The sequence below is a fragment of the Epinephelus fuscoguttatus genome, linkage group LG8, assembly GCF_011397635.1.
Source record: "Epinephelus fuscoguttatus linkage group LG8, E.fuscoguttatus.final_Chr_v1".
Lineage (NCBI taxonomy): Eukaryota > Metazoa > Chordata > Actinopteri > Perciformes > Serranidae > Epinephelus > Epinephelus fuscoguttatus.
The window spans coordinates 106272-123034 of NC_064759.1; the positions used below are offsets into that span (position 1 = coordinate 106272).

The following is a 16763-nucleotide window of genomic DNA, read 5'->3' on the forward strand; positions in this document are numbered from 1 at the left end:
AGGAGCAGTAAGAGAAAGAAGAAGAGAAATAGTCTGAGGAGGTGAATGTGGGGACTTAACAAACATGTTTGGAAAGAGGAAAAGGAAGTTCCCAAAAGTTATGAAGGATGAAGGAAGAGAGGAGGAGAGTGAGGAGGGGGAGGAGGAGGAGGAGTGTCCTAAAGAAAAGGACAAAAAGTCCGAGGAAGAGGAAACATGGACTCTTTGAAGGACAGGGAAAAGTTTTAGGAAGGGGAGGATGGAGGGAGGAGGAGGATGGAGGTAGGAGAGGACTTGTGGAAAGGGAGGAGGAGGGATGATGAAGAGGAGGAGGTGGAGGGGCATCAGCAGCCCTCTTGTCCCCTCCCCACACGATGAGAGCGCGCCTCACTCCGCTGCGCGGTTATTTCTGTCTCAAAGCACCGATCCGTGCCGAGCCGAGCCGAGCCACGGCGCGCATCCCCGCCTCCACCACCGCCTCCACCACCACCCCACCCTCGTCTCTCCGTCTCCCACCGCCGCTCTGAGGCAATGGAGCCGTAACCAGCCTCAGTGTGCTAAGTGAGCCGAGCCGAGCCGAGCCAAACGCGTGAAGCAGCAGCGGATATGGAGGTGCAGCGCAGAGAGGCTGGAGTCTAGACTGAACCACATCAGGACGAGGATTTACTCAGACCCACATCAGGACGGGGACTGACTCAGACCCACATTTATAAACTGTTCTCTCTGATCACCAAGGATCTTTATTCTCTGACCGTCTGACTGAGTCTGTGCGTGGTGAAGATGCGGCGGAACGAGACGAGCTTTTACACCGGATGCTTGAGACGAACGCTGCTGTCGTGCGTCCTGGTTCTGCACCTGATCCCGCTCAGTGTCCACGGTAAGACCGCGTCCTGCACCGTGTACATTCACCATGAAGCCGTTGATGAGGCTCTGCAGCAGCAGCAGCAGCCGCTGAACACAGTCCCACAGGGCAACAGAAAGGAGGTCAGTGAGCCTCCCTTTGTAGGTTAGGAAGCTCTGCACACTCAGCTGCTGCTGCTGCTGCTGCTGCTGCTCAGTGACGGGATTAAACCCGGGTCCTGTTCACACTCACTGAACCGGACCCAAAATATAATCCACATTATAATGGGGTCCAGAGAAACATGGACACTGTGCTGCAGAAAACATATCTGATGATGGAGTGGTTACCAAGTGTGTGCATGAAAATTTGACAGATGTGAGGAGCTGAAATTAGGTCACAGTGAAGACACAATATAAACTGAATATTTCAGAGACAACAGACAAGATGAGATGAGACGACGACGACGACGACGATGAGGTCAAAATAAAACTGACAGGTATCAGAGATGTGATGAGCTCAGTGCTGCAGACAGATAATAAAATAATTGAACAGTCTCTGAATCAGATCATTAACACGAATGTTCTCCGTGTTGGAGACGTGACAGTGATGCAGTAAAACGGATCCCTGGAGGCGCCACGGCAACACAAAGGCTTCAGGATTATTGAAGGCCGAGAGGCTTCATGAATAATTCATGATGTGGACAGACACATTCTGACACACTGAGCCCAGAAGAAAAACATAAAAAAACACAGCGGTTTCTTCGCTCTTTGTCTGAGATTCACGGCGCGCGACCGCCACGTTACTGTCACATTAATGATGCAGGAGCGTGCACGAGATGGAATCAGTGTGGCGTTATAATCCAGTTTAATCTGGCTCATTCTGTCTGTGTAGATTCAAATTTATTTAATTCTATAGTTTCAAGGTGACATCTTCGTCCTCGTCTTCATTGTCCAACATCACACACACACAAAATGATGCTGTTACTGTTTTGTTTTTTTTTAATTATTATTTGAAGGCAGAAAGAAAAGTGACATCACTGAAAATCCACTCTCCACCACCTTTAATTGGAGTAATCAACATGACTGTGTCGTTAGTTTGAGCGGCAGGCAGGTGAAGCAGTTTGCACCTCGTCACCTCAGCCAAAAGATTTAGGTTCAAACCTGCCGACTGGTGGTGTGGCGTTCAGACCGATCCGTCACCAGATAAATGTTTCATATGTGGTGGACATGTTGTTGGCTGTGGTTAGGTTTCAGGTTTAAATATCTGGTCATGTCGCCACAAATATGTCTGGAAATGTTCTGAAGTCAAACAGCAGCATGCTGTTTGCTGTCTCTCTGTCAATCACCTCCACCCATCACCTCCACCCAACTCAGATACACAAAACTAATCACTGCATTTTAAAGTAATCAGTTACTTTAAGTACTTACTTCAGTTCAGGGATTACCACTCACAGAGACGTATGGTCGTCACATGTCACCGACATGACACGTAAAACAATAAGACACGTTTTAACAGGTGGATTTTTATTGTGACCTCGACCTTTACATCGACAGCAGTCAGAGTCAGGTGAAACAATATTGGTCGGTTGCAGTTGGGACGCAGATCGTTTATCCCGACAGGTTTCATTAAGAGTTTCACAGTAGCAGGTCAATGCCAATCCTTAAACAGACAGTGACTCGGTGCTCACCTGAGCCGCGCATCATCACAGGTGATGTTACAACATAACCAGGAAATAAAAACACTGAACGTGCTGCTGTGGCAAATGTGACGTCTGACGAGTCCATGAATGAGTTGCCATGTTCTAGTCTTTGCAAATAGGAAGTCATTCCTCCCGACGCTGCTCAGAAACACACATTTCCTGTTCCTGTGGAGGTTTTCTCAAGGTGGGGTCCACATCAGGTCAAGTGGAGGTTCTGTTTTTGTTCCTGTCTCTGTCCCCACACCACTCTCTAAAAGATGGATGGATGGATGGGTTGATAGATGGGTGGATGAATGAATGGATGCTAGATGATGGATGGATGGTTGGATGATGGATGGATAATGGGTGGCGTTTATGTCAATGATGTTTCTGGGTGATGTTTTTAGCTCCAGCTGACATAGACGTCACTGTCAGAACTCGGTTCAGGTGGACGTTAAACAAACAGGACGTCAGATCTGAAACAGACACCCGAAAGTAACCTCAGGCTGATCCTTCTCTTCCTCTTCCATCTCCTCCTCCTCCTCTGTCCTGCTGACACATTTCTGCTGGGTTAATCTTGGAGCCAGATTCCTCCTCCGTGATTCCACTAACCTGATCCAGACATTTTTTTATTGCAGTGTGATTTGTTCCGTCTGCAGCAGCTCTGTAGTCCGTCCTCCTGTCGTCTCTGTCACCATGGCAACCACACACACACACACACACACACACACACACACACACACACACACACACACAGTGGCACCAGCTGGTAGATCAGTGTGTCCGAATCACCGCCGCTCGTGTTCACGCTTGGAATTTTATCAAGGCTCAAAATGTTTGTTGAATTTTGATTTTTGTTTGTTGAAGTTCTGACCAAGAGTAATACTACTACTGCTACTACTACTGCTACTACTACTGCTGCTACTACTACTGCTACTACTACTGCTGCTACTACTACTGCTACTACTACTGCTACTACTACTGCTGCTACTACTGCTGCTGCTACTACTGCTGCTGCTGCTACTACTGCTACTGCTGCTACTACTGCTGCTGCTGCTACTACTGCTGCTGCTGCTACTACTGCTGCTGCTGCTACTACTGCTGCTGCTGCTGCTGCTACTACTGCTGCCACCGCTGCCCACTGCTGCTGCACCACCGCTGCTGCTGCTGCACCATGCTGCTGCTGCTGCACCACTGCTGCAGCACCGCTGCACCACCAGCTGCAACACAGCTACCTGCTGCTGCTGCTGCCACCACCACACTGCTGCTGCTACTACTACTACTGCTACAACTACTACTGCTGCTACTACTACTACTGCTACTACTACTACTACTGCTGGTACTACTGCTGCTACTACTACTACTGCTACTACTACTGCTACTGGTACCATTTATAACTACTACTAGGCCTACTACTTACTAATAATAGTAATTCCTAGGCGGTGATAAAACTTGTGGAGGTAGAAGGTGAATTATTACCAATGTTTTTCTCTCTGCAGAACAAAGACAGACTAAACAAGGATTTGTGGTGGATCAATCAATCAATCAATTTTATTTATACAGCCCAATATCACAAATCACAATTTCCCTCACAGGGCTTTACAGCATACGACATCCCTCTGTCCTTATGACCCTCACAGCTGATCAGGAAAAAACTAAGTAAGTAATAATATAGTTATAGTTCTGGCTACTGTGGTACAATATGTTGAAAGTATGTATTAATATCTGGCAGTATACATGTGTGACAATAGTCATATGTGTATAATAACAGTAGAAGTATGACTAATGACTAATGATGGCAGCAGCAGCAGGAGGCATCTGGCAGGACCACGGCAGCAGCACAACCACACACATCACGCTGTCCAGGCACCGCTGTGATATGAGTTAATCTGAGAGACAGTGGAGCACAAAGGCTCCGGAGAAGAAGCCGAGTTAGTGACATCCAGAATGGCCGAGTTAGCAAGATGCAGTAATAGGATACGAGAGAGAGAGAGAGAGAGAAGGAGAGAAGGTGCCCGGTGTATTATAGGGGGGTCCTCCGGCAGACTAGGCCTAAGTCAGCCTAACTAGGGGCTGGTACAGGGCAAGCATGAGCCAGCCCTAACTATAAGCTTTATCAAAGAGGAAAGTCTTAAGTCTAGTCTTAAATGTGGAGACGGTGTCTGCCTCCCGGACCGTAACAGGAAGATGATTCCACAGGAGAGGAGCCTGATAGCTGAAGGCTCTGGCTCCTGATCTACTTTTGGAGACTTTAGGGACCACGAGTAACCCTGCGTTCTCAGAGCGCAGTGTTCTGGTGGGATAATAAGGCACTATGAGCTCTCTAAGATATGACGGAGCTTGACCATTTAGAGCTTTATAAGTTAAACAGGAGAAATATGATCGCGTTTCTTAGTTCCTGTTAGTACACGTGCTGCTGCATTCTGAATTAGCTGGAGAGTTTTTGAGGACTTACTAGAGCTACCTGATAATAGAGAGTTACAGTAATCCAGCCTAGAGGTAACAAAAGCGTGGACCAATTTTTCTGCATCTTTTCGGGTCAGGATAGGCCTAATTTTCACAATATTACGCAGATGAAAAAATGCAGTCCGTGAGGTTTGTTTTAAATGAGAATTAAAAGACAGATCTTGATCAAATATTACTCCGAGGTTTCTTACGGTAGTGCTAGAGGCCAGAGCAATGCCATCTAGAGAAACTATGTCATCAGATAAATGTGTGTGTATCAGGATTTTATGCATCAGTGTCTGGGTCAGTGTTGGGATCAGGATCAGGGTCGGGGGTCAGGGTTGGGATTAGGGTCAGGGTCGGGGGTCAGGATTGGGGTGTTAGCCTCACACTTGTTTTAGTGTCCAATCGTCCAATAATCTCAGAACACGAAACAAAGTCGTGTCAGACTTCTGACAGTTACTGCAGTGTCATCCAAGACGTACATGTCCTTTTGTGCAGGTATTCATCCTCGTCCCTGTTAGTGTCCAGGCGTTTCCACTCTTACTCACAGGTGCGACAGGTGCTCAGGGTGTCATTGTCCAGAAGTTTTTACCGCAGGTGGAGAAGGTCATGAAACCTGTCCGTCCTTCCTGCTGCTCAAAGACGAAACAGTTAGCTGCACTATGTGTTCTTTTTTTTATCAGTGCTGAGTTAGCAATGTTCTCAAACTCTGGTTGTCCTTGAACAGTAATTTACATGTTTGTGTGAGTGTTCATGTGACGGTGTGTTTTGTGTGTGAGAGGAACCCAGAAGAAACCCATCGTGTTTAGGATTCAACTTGTCCCTGTGTCTGACAGTATGACCTCTGACTGTACGACCTCTGACAGTGCATGTAATACACTGTGTCTGTTAGAGTGTGTATAGTTAAGTTTATATAATATAAAGTTCTCCTGAGACAAACACAGCTTAAGAAAAAAGTCTTGCAGTGTTCAGAAACAAAGAGAAATGTGGTGCATGTATATGAGTTCCTGATGTTGTACCAGAGTCCCTCTGAATGTTTGAGTCTTGGACAGTTGTCAGTGTTTCCCCTGGGTTTACAGCTTTACATCAAACTTTTTGCTCAGGTTTGGCCCACTTAACATGCTGCTGTGTTGTACTATGGCCTATTCAAGTGCTGGAATTTACATGACAACACCTGAACGCCATACAGGCTCCACTCCAATTGAGTGTGTGTAGCGGCGTGTTTGACTGTGCATAACAGCAGTCTTTTGATGGTCATTTACACACTGTCCATAACAATAACTGTGTCAGGTAACAAACTGTGTCGGGCTTGGGTCAGGAAAATGCGCCCGAGCCACGCTCTAGTGTGTTCACCTGTGTCTTTGTGCACAAGTGTGTGTGTGTGTGTGTGTGTGTGTGTGTGTGTGTGTGTGTGTGCGATACAGAGAGCAGAGGAGAATTGTAAATGTGCAACAATGTAGAAACAGAAATGACATGCCGTCATGTAAATAAGATAAATAACATACGGCTATTTAGTTAGTTTCATAAAAGGAAAAGGTATATACCTGTTCTATAGGAAAGGTAACCTTACATGTCTTCTGTTGTGATCTGGGGCTATAGAGAAAATAAAATTAAATATAATTAACTTGGCCTTCAAGGGGGGGTGGGGGGGTGCCGTTTGGGGGGTGGGGCGGCCCCCCAATATAATCATCTGGGAAACACCGGTAGTTTGTTTATTTATGTCTTCAGTTTTACTGATTTTGTTTGTGTTTAAAATACATGATAAAAATTCTAAAATGTGAAGGGAAAAACTATACTGTGCTAAACTGTATTGGACTCAAAGCTGTGTTGTACTAATCACTAACTGTACTAAAAACTGTATTGTGCTAAACTGTACTGTACTAACCACTGGACTGTACTGTACTAAAATCTGTACTGTGCTAACCACTGGACTGTACTAACCACTGGACTGTACTGTACTACAAACTGTACTGTGCTAACCACTGGACTGTACTAACCACTGGACTGTACTGTACTACAAACTGTACTGTACTAAAATCTGTACTGTGCTAACCACTGGACTGTACTAACCACTGGACTGTACTGTACTACAAACTGTACTGTACTAAAATCTGTACTGTACTAACCACTGGACTGTACTACAAACTGTACTGTACTAAAAACTGCACTGTGCTAACCACTGTACTGTACTAAAAACTGGATTGTACAAACCACTGGACTGTACTAGTACAAACTGTATTGTACTAAAACTGTACTGTACTAACCACTGGACTGTACTACAAACTGGACTGTACTACAAACTGGACTGTACTAACCACTGAACTGTACTGTACTACAAACTGTACTGTACTAACCACTGGACTGTACTGTACTACAAACTGTACTGTACTACCCACTGGACTGTACTACAAACTGTACTGTACTAAAAACTGCACTGTGCTAACCACTGTACTGTACTAAAAACTGGATTGTACAAACCACTGGACTGTACTAGTACAAACTGTATTGTACTAAAACTGTACTGTACTAACCACTGGACTGTACTACAAACTGGACTGTACTACAAACTGTACTGTACTAACCACTGAACTGTACTGTACTACAAACTGTACTGTACTACCCACTGTACTGTACTACAAACTGTACTGTACTAAAAACTGCACTGTGCTAACCACTGTACTGTACTAAAAACTGGATTGTACAAACCACTGGACTGTACTAGTACAAACTGTATTGTACTAAAACTGTATTGTACTAACCACTGGACTGTACTACAAACTGGACTGTACTACAAACTGTACTGTACTAACCACTGAACTGTACTGTACTACAAACTGTACTGTACTACCCACTGTACTGTACTACAAACTGTACTGTACTAAAAACTGCACTGTGCTAACCACTGTACTGTACTAAAAACTGGATTGTACAAACCACTGGACTGTACTAGTACAAACTGTATTGTACTAAAACTGTATTGTACTAACCACTGGACTGTACTGTACTACAAACTGTACTGTACTAAAATCTGTACTGTGCCAACCACTGGACTGTACTACAAACTGTACTGTACTAAAAACTGTACTGTACTAACCACTGGACTGTACTACAAACTGGACTGTACTACAAACTGTACTGTACTAACCACTGGACTGTACTGTACTACAAACTGTACTGTACTACCCACTGGACTGTACTACAAACTGTACTGTACTAAAAACTGCACTGTGATAACCACTGTACTGTACTAAAAACTGGATTGTACAAACCACTGGACTGTACTAGTACAAACTGTATTGTACTAAAACTGTACTGTACTAACCACTGGACTGTACTACAAACTGTACTGTACTACCCACTGGACTGTACTACAAACTGTACTGTACTACAAACTGTACTGTACTACCCACTGGACTGTACTACAAACTGTACTGTACTAAAAACTGCACTGTGATAACCACTGTACTGTACTAAAAACTGGATTGTACAAACCACTGGACTGTACTAGTACAAACTGTATTGTACTAAAACTGTATTGTACTAACCACTGGACTGTACTGTACTACAAACTGTACTGTACTAAAATCTGTACTGTACTAACCACTGGACTGTACTACAAACTGTACTGTACTAAAAACTGCACTGTGCTAACCACTGTACTGTACTAAAAACTGGATTGTACAAACCACTGGACTGTACTAGTACAAACTGTATTGTACTAAAACTGTACTGTACTAACCACTGGACTGTACTACAAACTGTACTGTACTACAAACTGTACTGTACTAACCACTGGACTGTACTGTACTACAAACTGTACTGTACTAACCACTGGACTGTACTATAAACTGTACTGTACTACCCACTGGACTGTACTACAAACTGTACTGTACTAATAACTGTACTGTGCTAACCACTGGACTGTACTACAAACTGTACTGTACTACAATCTGTACTGTACTAACCACTGGACTGTACTACAAACTGTACTGTACTACAAACTGTACTGTACAAACCACTGGACTGTGCTACAAACTGTACTGTACAAACCACTGGACTGTACTACAAACTGTACTGTACTACAAACTGTACTGTACAAACCACTGTACTGTACTAACCACTGAACTGTTCTAACCACTGTACTGTACTACAAACTGTATTGTACTACAAACGGGACTGTACTAACCACTGGACTGTACTAGTACAAACTGTATTATACTAAAAACCGTACTGTACTAACCACTGGACTGTACTACAAACTGTACTGAACTAACCACTGTACTGTGTTAAAAACTGCACTGTACTAACCACTGTACTGTACTGTACTAACCCCTGACTGTACTAAAAACTGCACTGTACTAACCACTGATTGTGCTAACCAATGTACTGTACCATACTAACCCCTGACTGTACTAAAAACTGCACTGTACTAACCACTGATTGTGCTAACCAATGTACTGTACCATACTAACCCCTGACTGTACTAAAAACTGCACTGTACTAACCACTGATTGTGCTAACCAATGTACTGTACCATACTAACTCCTGACTGTACTAAAAACTGCACTGTACTAACCACTGATTGTGCTAACCAATGTACTGTACCATACTAACTCCTGACTGTACTAAAAACTGCACTGTACTAACCATTGATTGTGCTAACCAATGTACTGTACCATACTAACCCCTGACTGTACTAAAAACTGCACTGTACTAACCACTGATTGTGCTAACCAATGTACTGTACCATACTAACCCCTGACTGTACTAAAAACTGTACCGTACTACCCACTGTACTGTACTGTACTAACCACTGACTGTACTAAAACTGTACTGTGCCAACCACAGTACTGTACAAAAAATGTAGTGTACTATACTTTCTCAGCCATCAGGGGATAGCTTAAAAAAGAAGACACAAAAACACAAATTCAGTATATTTTGGTCTAGTGCCTTTGTGTTAAACTCATTCTCTTACCGCCATATTCTGTGCACATTATATGGGTGCATCGTGGTGACTGTAGTGTACAAGGCACAAAAGGCTTTCATCAACAGCTCCAAAACAGCCCCAATGTTAAATTGTTTGCTGGTAGATACTGTTATAAGTCAAATAGACATAATCTGGTTATCACAACAAAATGTAAAATAATATAGGCTGTGAGGCTGTTTTTTTTGGGGAGTTTTTCCTGATCAGCTGTGAGGGTCCTAAGGACAGAGGGATGTCATATGCTGTAAAGCCCTGTGAGGCAAATTGTGATTTGTGATATTGGACTTTTTTGATCTGTTCTGTACGACATCTATTGCACGTCTGTCCGTCCTGGAAGAGGGATCCCTCCTCAGTTGCTCTTCCTGAGGTTTCTACCGTTTTTTCCCGTTAAAGGGTTTTTTGGGGAGTTTTTCCTGATCAGCTGTGAGGGTCATAAGGACAGAGGGATGTCGTATGCTGTAAAGCCCTGTGAGGCAAATTGTGATTTGTGATATTGGGCTGTATAAATAAAATTGATTGATTGATTGATTGATTGATTGATTGATTGATAGGTTAATTAGGTTCATTGTCGACTCATCTTTTATGCTTTTAATGTTCATGTTCATGAAGCTATTGTAAATCAGAAAATGATTTTTACATGAAATGACCTTGTTGTAGGCCTATTATGTAGCCTTCTATGCAAAGACAACAGATTAGCAAAGGAAATGTTGTCGAAGAAGCTGTGAGATGTACCCCGTATGTGTGCCAAATATCAGCAGTTTGGATGAGGAAAATAACTGTGTCAATGTCAATACACTTTAAGCAACGCATTTCGACAACTTGCTTGAGTTTCTCCTCTAAAAAGCAAGTGACTTGTTGCATCTATTTTTGTCACACAGTGACGGCTGCTCCTCAGACCACCGTGCGCATATCTCTGCTTGGTCGACTAGACTAGACTGAAACTCTCAAAACTCCACTGAATTGATAACGTTGGTGTTATATGGTTACAATTTAAACCCCTGAGTGGTGTCTGAAGTAACTGCCCCTCAATGAGGCTAGCTCTCTAGCCTAACTGTAGAATTAGTCTGTGTAGAATCTAGTGCGCTTGATAGTGATACAGTTGCAAGCATATTTAAAGACCATTCATTTAGCATTCGCATTTTTGACCCTCAAAGTTCAAGACAACAGTACAGCTAAGTAATCAATTGAAAATACAGTTCTCTGAAGGATCAAAACTTAAGCCTTACCGTTCTCTCCCAGGAGCTGTGTTGATTATTTGGCCACTGTCCAATACTTCAGCTGTAGTGATGTGTTGGACGCGAACGACAGGAGCCGGCTCCTCACTGGGAGGTGATCTGTAAGCTTCTCTCTGTTTCATTGTAAATAGTTACAAGTTTAAAATAGCTGAATGTTTAATAGTAAGAAGCTAAAAGTTTAAAATAGTTAAAAGTTTGTTTTTATACTTTAGAATTTATTTTTTGTAGCACTCTGTATATAAATAATAAACATTTGATATAATGTATGTTTTTTACATTAGTAATTCTTTTTACACATAATTTTACATTATTGTTGGTAGTAAGTTAATTTAAGCAACAAAAAAATCTGAGGAGCCACGTGGGAGGTGACAGAGCTGGCTCTTTTTTGTGAGTTGAGCCAAAAGAACCAACTCTCTAAAAAGAGCCAGAATTCCCATCACTATCCGGCTGCAGTCTGCCAGTAGACTGGTAACCTAGGCACTGCGCGAGGGAGGGGAAAGCATGTGTTGCACATGCTCTCCAGCAACACTGGGCTGCCTGCAGATATGCCTGTCTGTACGTCAGGCCCCGGAAAAAGAAAAATCGGCAGAAGGCTCCCAAGTATTGGCAGATGCTGATACCTTTAAAAAAAACACAAGTATCGGCCTGATATATTGACCAGACTATATATCGCTTGATATCTACTAAAAACTGTACTGTGCTAACCACTGGACAGTGGACAGTTAGAGACAGCTGGGGACAGTTGTGGAAAGTTGGGTACCGTAGTGGACAATTGTGGACAGTAGTGGACAGTTGTGGACAGTAGTGGACAGTTGGGTACCGTAGTGGACAATTGTGGACAGTAGTGGACAGTTGTGGACAGTAGTGGACAGTTGTGGACAGTAGTGGACGGTTGGGGACAGCTGTGGACAGTTGGGGACAGTAATGGACATCCCCTGTGTCTGTCCCTCCATCTGTCCCTCCGTCTGTCCCCTGACTGTCCCCCATCTGTTCCTCGTCTGTCCCCATGTCTGTTCCCCCGTCTGTCCCTCGTCCGCGTCCTTGTTCCGGTGTGGTGCAATGCGTTCAGAGCCGCTCTGGGCTCCGTCTGCACCGCACCATAAATAACTAAGTGGTAAAATATTCCAGCAGAGCTCCTGATCAGCTCCAAAAGTAAAACGTCGCAGCAGACATTGGAATAGTGGCGAACCGCCATGAATAAATAAACATGGTGGAACCTGCAGTGCTGATGTGTTTATTAATGATGTGTTCGTTCAGTCCATGAGCTTTCACATTTAGAGAAGTTCTTATTGACATTTTTGTCAAATTGTGGCTGCCAACAATGACCCGGCACCGCAGCATTTACTGTTGAAGCAGTGCTGGAATAAATATGAGCACCATGAAGCAGTGTTAGGTGTGACGATGGCAGAGACCATTAAAGATCTCTGTGGGCAGTTTCCTCTCAGCTACAGAGTCCAAAAGTCTTTGATGGACTGTGACAGCATGTCCATGTGTCCACGTGTCTCCATCCATCCGTTTGTCATCATGATGCATCACATGTCCTCATCAGCATCTGTGGTTTGTTTTCATCAGGTCAGTCAGTTTCCCCAGAGGTTCACCCGAACACAGCATTCATAATGAGTGCACTGCTGTCAGGTGTGTGTGTGTGTGTGTGTGTGTGTTGATCTTTTTGTCTTTAAGAGCTTGGTGATCATTCACGGTCTTGATTTCTGATTTCCTGGTGAGCATCGAACCTTCAGTGTGTAAAATGTTTCTGTGGCATTCTAGTAAAGCTTATTTTTTTGGTGTGTGTGTGTGTGTGTGTGTGTGTGCGCGCGCACGCATGTGTGTTATCCTGGGCTGCTCAGTTGATGTGTTAAACAGCAATGGACTGTGGGACTGCCTGAAGGATTAGCCCCAGAACGACCCCGGCTTCAAAGACGTAGCTTGTTGCTGCTGCTGAATCCTTCCAGCTGTCAAACAGCCTCAAAACACACATCAGAAAAATCTACTGATCAGTGAATCAAGTCAAGATCATCATCATCAGCAGGAAAAGAGTCCTGTTGATGCTGAGCTTTTATTTTACACAATAAGTTATTGAACTAAAAATCACAACTCATCTGTCTAAAATGGAAAACAGAGAAAACAGACGTGCTGTTGTTAAATGTTTTCTCCAATCAGTCAGTAAATTACCGTGTTCACTGTTTTAAATGGAGCCGTTTGAGATAAACAAATTAAAGGTGACATGTCACCACTAACTGAAATACAGATGATTCCTTTAAGTTTATTATTTCTGCAGAGAAAATCTAAAAATCCATTTGTGAAACCTGACGTGTTTTTCCTATAACGAGCTCAGTCTTCGTATAAAAACATAAAAACGACCTCTGTAAATGTCTCAGTGTCTTTTAGGAGTGTTTTCATTGTGTTTACTGAACTGCGTTAATACAGCTGAACATATGACATTAAAGTCGAAGTGATGTGACGTCGGTCTGAAGACATTCTGTGAACTGACGGAAATCATTAAAGTTAAAAATTCATCAGTGATGAAGATCGTTACAGACATCTCGTCATCAAATCCTAGAAGTTAAGCAGAGGTCATACTAAAAGATAAAGTCGTGGCTGTGTAGATGGAGGAGACATTTAGAGATGGACAGATTAAACTCTCAGAGGGTCGGGATCAGAGCTTATCTTTAGATCCTCACTGATATCCTCACTGATGCCATTTGGTGTCGGCTCTTTACCAAAGCTCCTTATATGAGCACCAGGACATGCAGTCCGAACTGAACCCTGGAGATGTGTTGAAGACATGTTAGAACTTTTCATGGTCACATAACACAGACGAGGTCACAGTCTGAATATTAAAGTGTTGGTTTCTGACTGAAGAAAAAACTTTGCAGTCTCGTGCTTATTAATACCAGTTAGTGAACATCATGATGTCATTTTACAGAACCTTCATCCCCATTTAAAAAAAAAAAAAAAAAAAAAAAAAAATAGAAGAAGGTTTTACTGGCTAATCTGATGTTCCTAACCATGCCCCTGAGAACAGCACTGGGCTTTAAGGTCTGTTTTACATAGTGGTCAAATAACGTCCGGGTCCGTTGTGACGCCACAGAGCCCAAAAAGACTTTTCCCCAAAGACTTCCACTGGAAAACAGACGTCTGTAAATGAGTGGATTCAAGACCGCTTCATTAAAAAATATGAGAAACCTGTAGGGAGGAGCAGGAGTTCAGTGAACATAAAAACTGGTGAAGAGAAGAAGAAGAATGAAAATACAGCAAGGAGACTAAAACAGATTTCAGACAGAAACACAAAACCTTAACTTGGAATAATTACATCTGACAAATAATTTAATTATTTTACAACTATAAACAACCAGCGTGTCCTCGTATTGATTATTAATTATGAAATCCTACAAGTTAGCTCCTCACAAATGACGTTAACGTACTTAATGTGAAGTTACTGTGGTTAAGGTGAGGTAAAGAAACGTGGTGAGGACGTCCATTAAAATGACTCAAAGTTCACTCAACATCTGAAACAAACTCTGGTCTCCTGGGAAACAAAGTGCAAACAGTGCATGAGAACAGCCTGAGCCAACACACTGAGAAATACGTTTCCTGATGATGTGAAGAGAGACGTGGCTGATGAGTTTTCTTTTGATGAAGTGTCTGATGATAACGTTCTAAAAATAGTTCAGTTCAATTCAATTTTATTTATAAAGCCCAATATCACAAATCACAGTTTGCCTCACAGGGCTTTACAGCATATGACATCCCTCTGTCCTTATGACCCTCACAGCTGATCAGGAAAAACTCCCCAAAAAACCCTTTAACGGGGAAAAAACGGTAGAAACCTCAGGAAGAGCAACTGAGGAGTGAGGGAAGCATATATAGAGTAAATAGGATTGGTCCGAGCACAGAACCATGTGGAACTCCAAAACAAACTGTAGTACATAAGGATGATTTATTATGAATGTGAACAAACTGAAAACAATCAGATAAATAAGATTTAAACCAGCTTAGTGCAGAACCTTTTAGGCCAATTAAGTGTTCCAGTCTCTGTAACAGAATCTGATGGTCAATAGTGTCAAACGCCTAGGGTGGGGACTCGTTAGGATTTTAACAATTCCGATTCCTTACCGATTCCTTCTTAACGGTTCAATTCCCTACTGATTCTTCTTACCGATTCCTACATTATATTCATTATACTTGCTATACTTAAACAAGTATATAATAAACACAAATGCAATCATACAAATACAAAAACTTTATTCTAACTGTTGCTCAGTACAATTAGATGAAAATGCACATTTGTGTGTGGTGTGTATTTCAGATTTAGAGCTTGTATCATCTCCCTGAGAATATATAACAACAAAGAGTGATCTCTGATTTCTACAGTAACACTATTACCTCAAATTAACCACAGCAATGTAATAAAAAATACTTATATGCATTCATGCTTGGGCACTGCTATTTACGTGACAACACCTGAACATAACACACACACACATTGGCTGTTTGTTTCTACTGCTCTCCTTGCTGGAAGCATCGGACCTCCCGCCGCCAGCCTCCGCCTTGATTAAACGCTGAAAATTAAATAAAAGAGGGAGACAGGTGTCTCCTATTATCTTATTTTGTAATATTTCTCCCTCTCCTCTCGCTGGAAGCATAGCACCTCCCGCCGCTCGCTCCCGTCTCAAACACGGAGGTCTCCTCTCCGCTGAGCACCCACTACGCACGCCTGGCCTGTTAAATAGCCAGTAACCATGACAACTGTGTGACACAAACTCAGTGCTTTAGTAATTAAATAATGTCAGGCTCGGTCGGGATCGGACAGAAATATGAGGCTCGTACCGCACTCTAATGGAAATGCACGTGACGGGTTTTTTTTTTACAATCTAGGAGGAGGAACCGTTACTCTAAATGTGATGGAACCAGTTCCGGAACCGGAACTTTGGACCCGGTTCCAAAAAAGAACCGGATCCGGATACCAACCCTACAAACGGTGCACTAAGATCTAATAAAACAAGTACAGAGACGAGTCCTTTGTCTGAAGCAATCAGAAGGTCATTTGTAATTTTAACTAGTGCTGTCTCAGTGCTATGATGCACTCTAAATCCTGACTGAAATTCCTCAAATAGATTATTATCATGGAGAAAATCACACAGCTGGTCTGCGACTACTTTCTCAAGGATCTTTGACATAAAGGGAAGATTAGATATTGGTCTATAGTTGGCTAACACCTCTGGATCCAGGGTGGGCTTTTTTAGTAGAGGTTTAATTACAGCTACCTTAAAAGACTGTGGTACATAGCCTGTTAATAAGGATATATTGATCATATCTAATATATGAGTGTTGACTAAAGGAAAGACCTCCTTAAGTAGCCTAGTTGGGATGGGGTCTAAGAGACACGTTGATGATTTGGATGAAGAAATCACTGCGGTCAATTCTTGAAGAGAAATTGGGGAGAAGCAATCTAAATATATATTAGGTTTTACAGCTGTGTTTGAGGTTAGATAGGTACTATCTGAGGACAGGAGGCCATGAATTTTGCCTCTAATAGTCAGAATTTTGTCATTAAAAAAGCTCATAAAATCATTACTGCTAAGGGCTAAAGGAATA

The 16763-nt window shown here is 42.7% G+C and overlaps 1 protein-coding gene across 8 annotated transcripts in view; it reads left to right on the top strand.

Moving 5' to 3' along the window:
* Nucleotides 1-260: 260 nt before the first annotated feature.
* cspg5a (chondroitin sulfate proteoglycan 5a) overlaps nt 261-16763 on the top strand; it is a 69223-nt gene continuing 52720 nt past the window's right edge. For 3 of the 8 annotated variants that reach the window (XM_049584796.1, XM_049584799.1, XM_049584803.1), the window contains exon 1: nt 265-856. In XM_049584796.1, the coding sequence (XP_049440753.1) occupies nt 760-856 (97 nt within the window). In that variant the 5' untranslated portion in view covers nt 265-759. Of the gene's footprint in view, nt 857-16763 lie in introns of all 8 variants that reach the window. The other 5 variants (XM_049584800.1, XM_049584797.1, XM_049584802.1 and 2 more) reach the window with 4 other exon arrangements.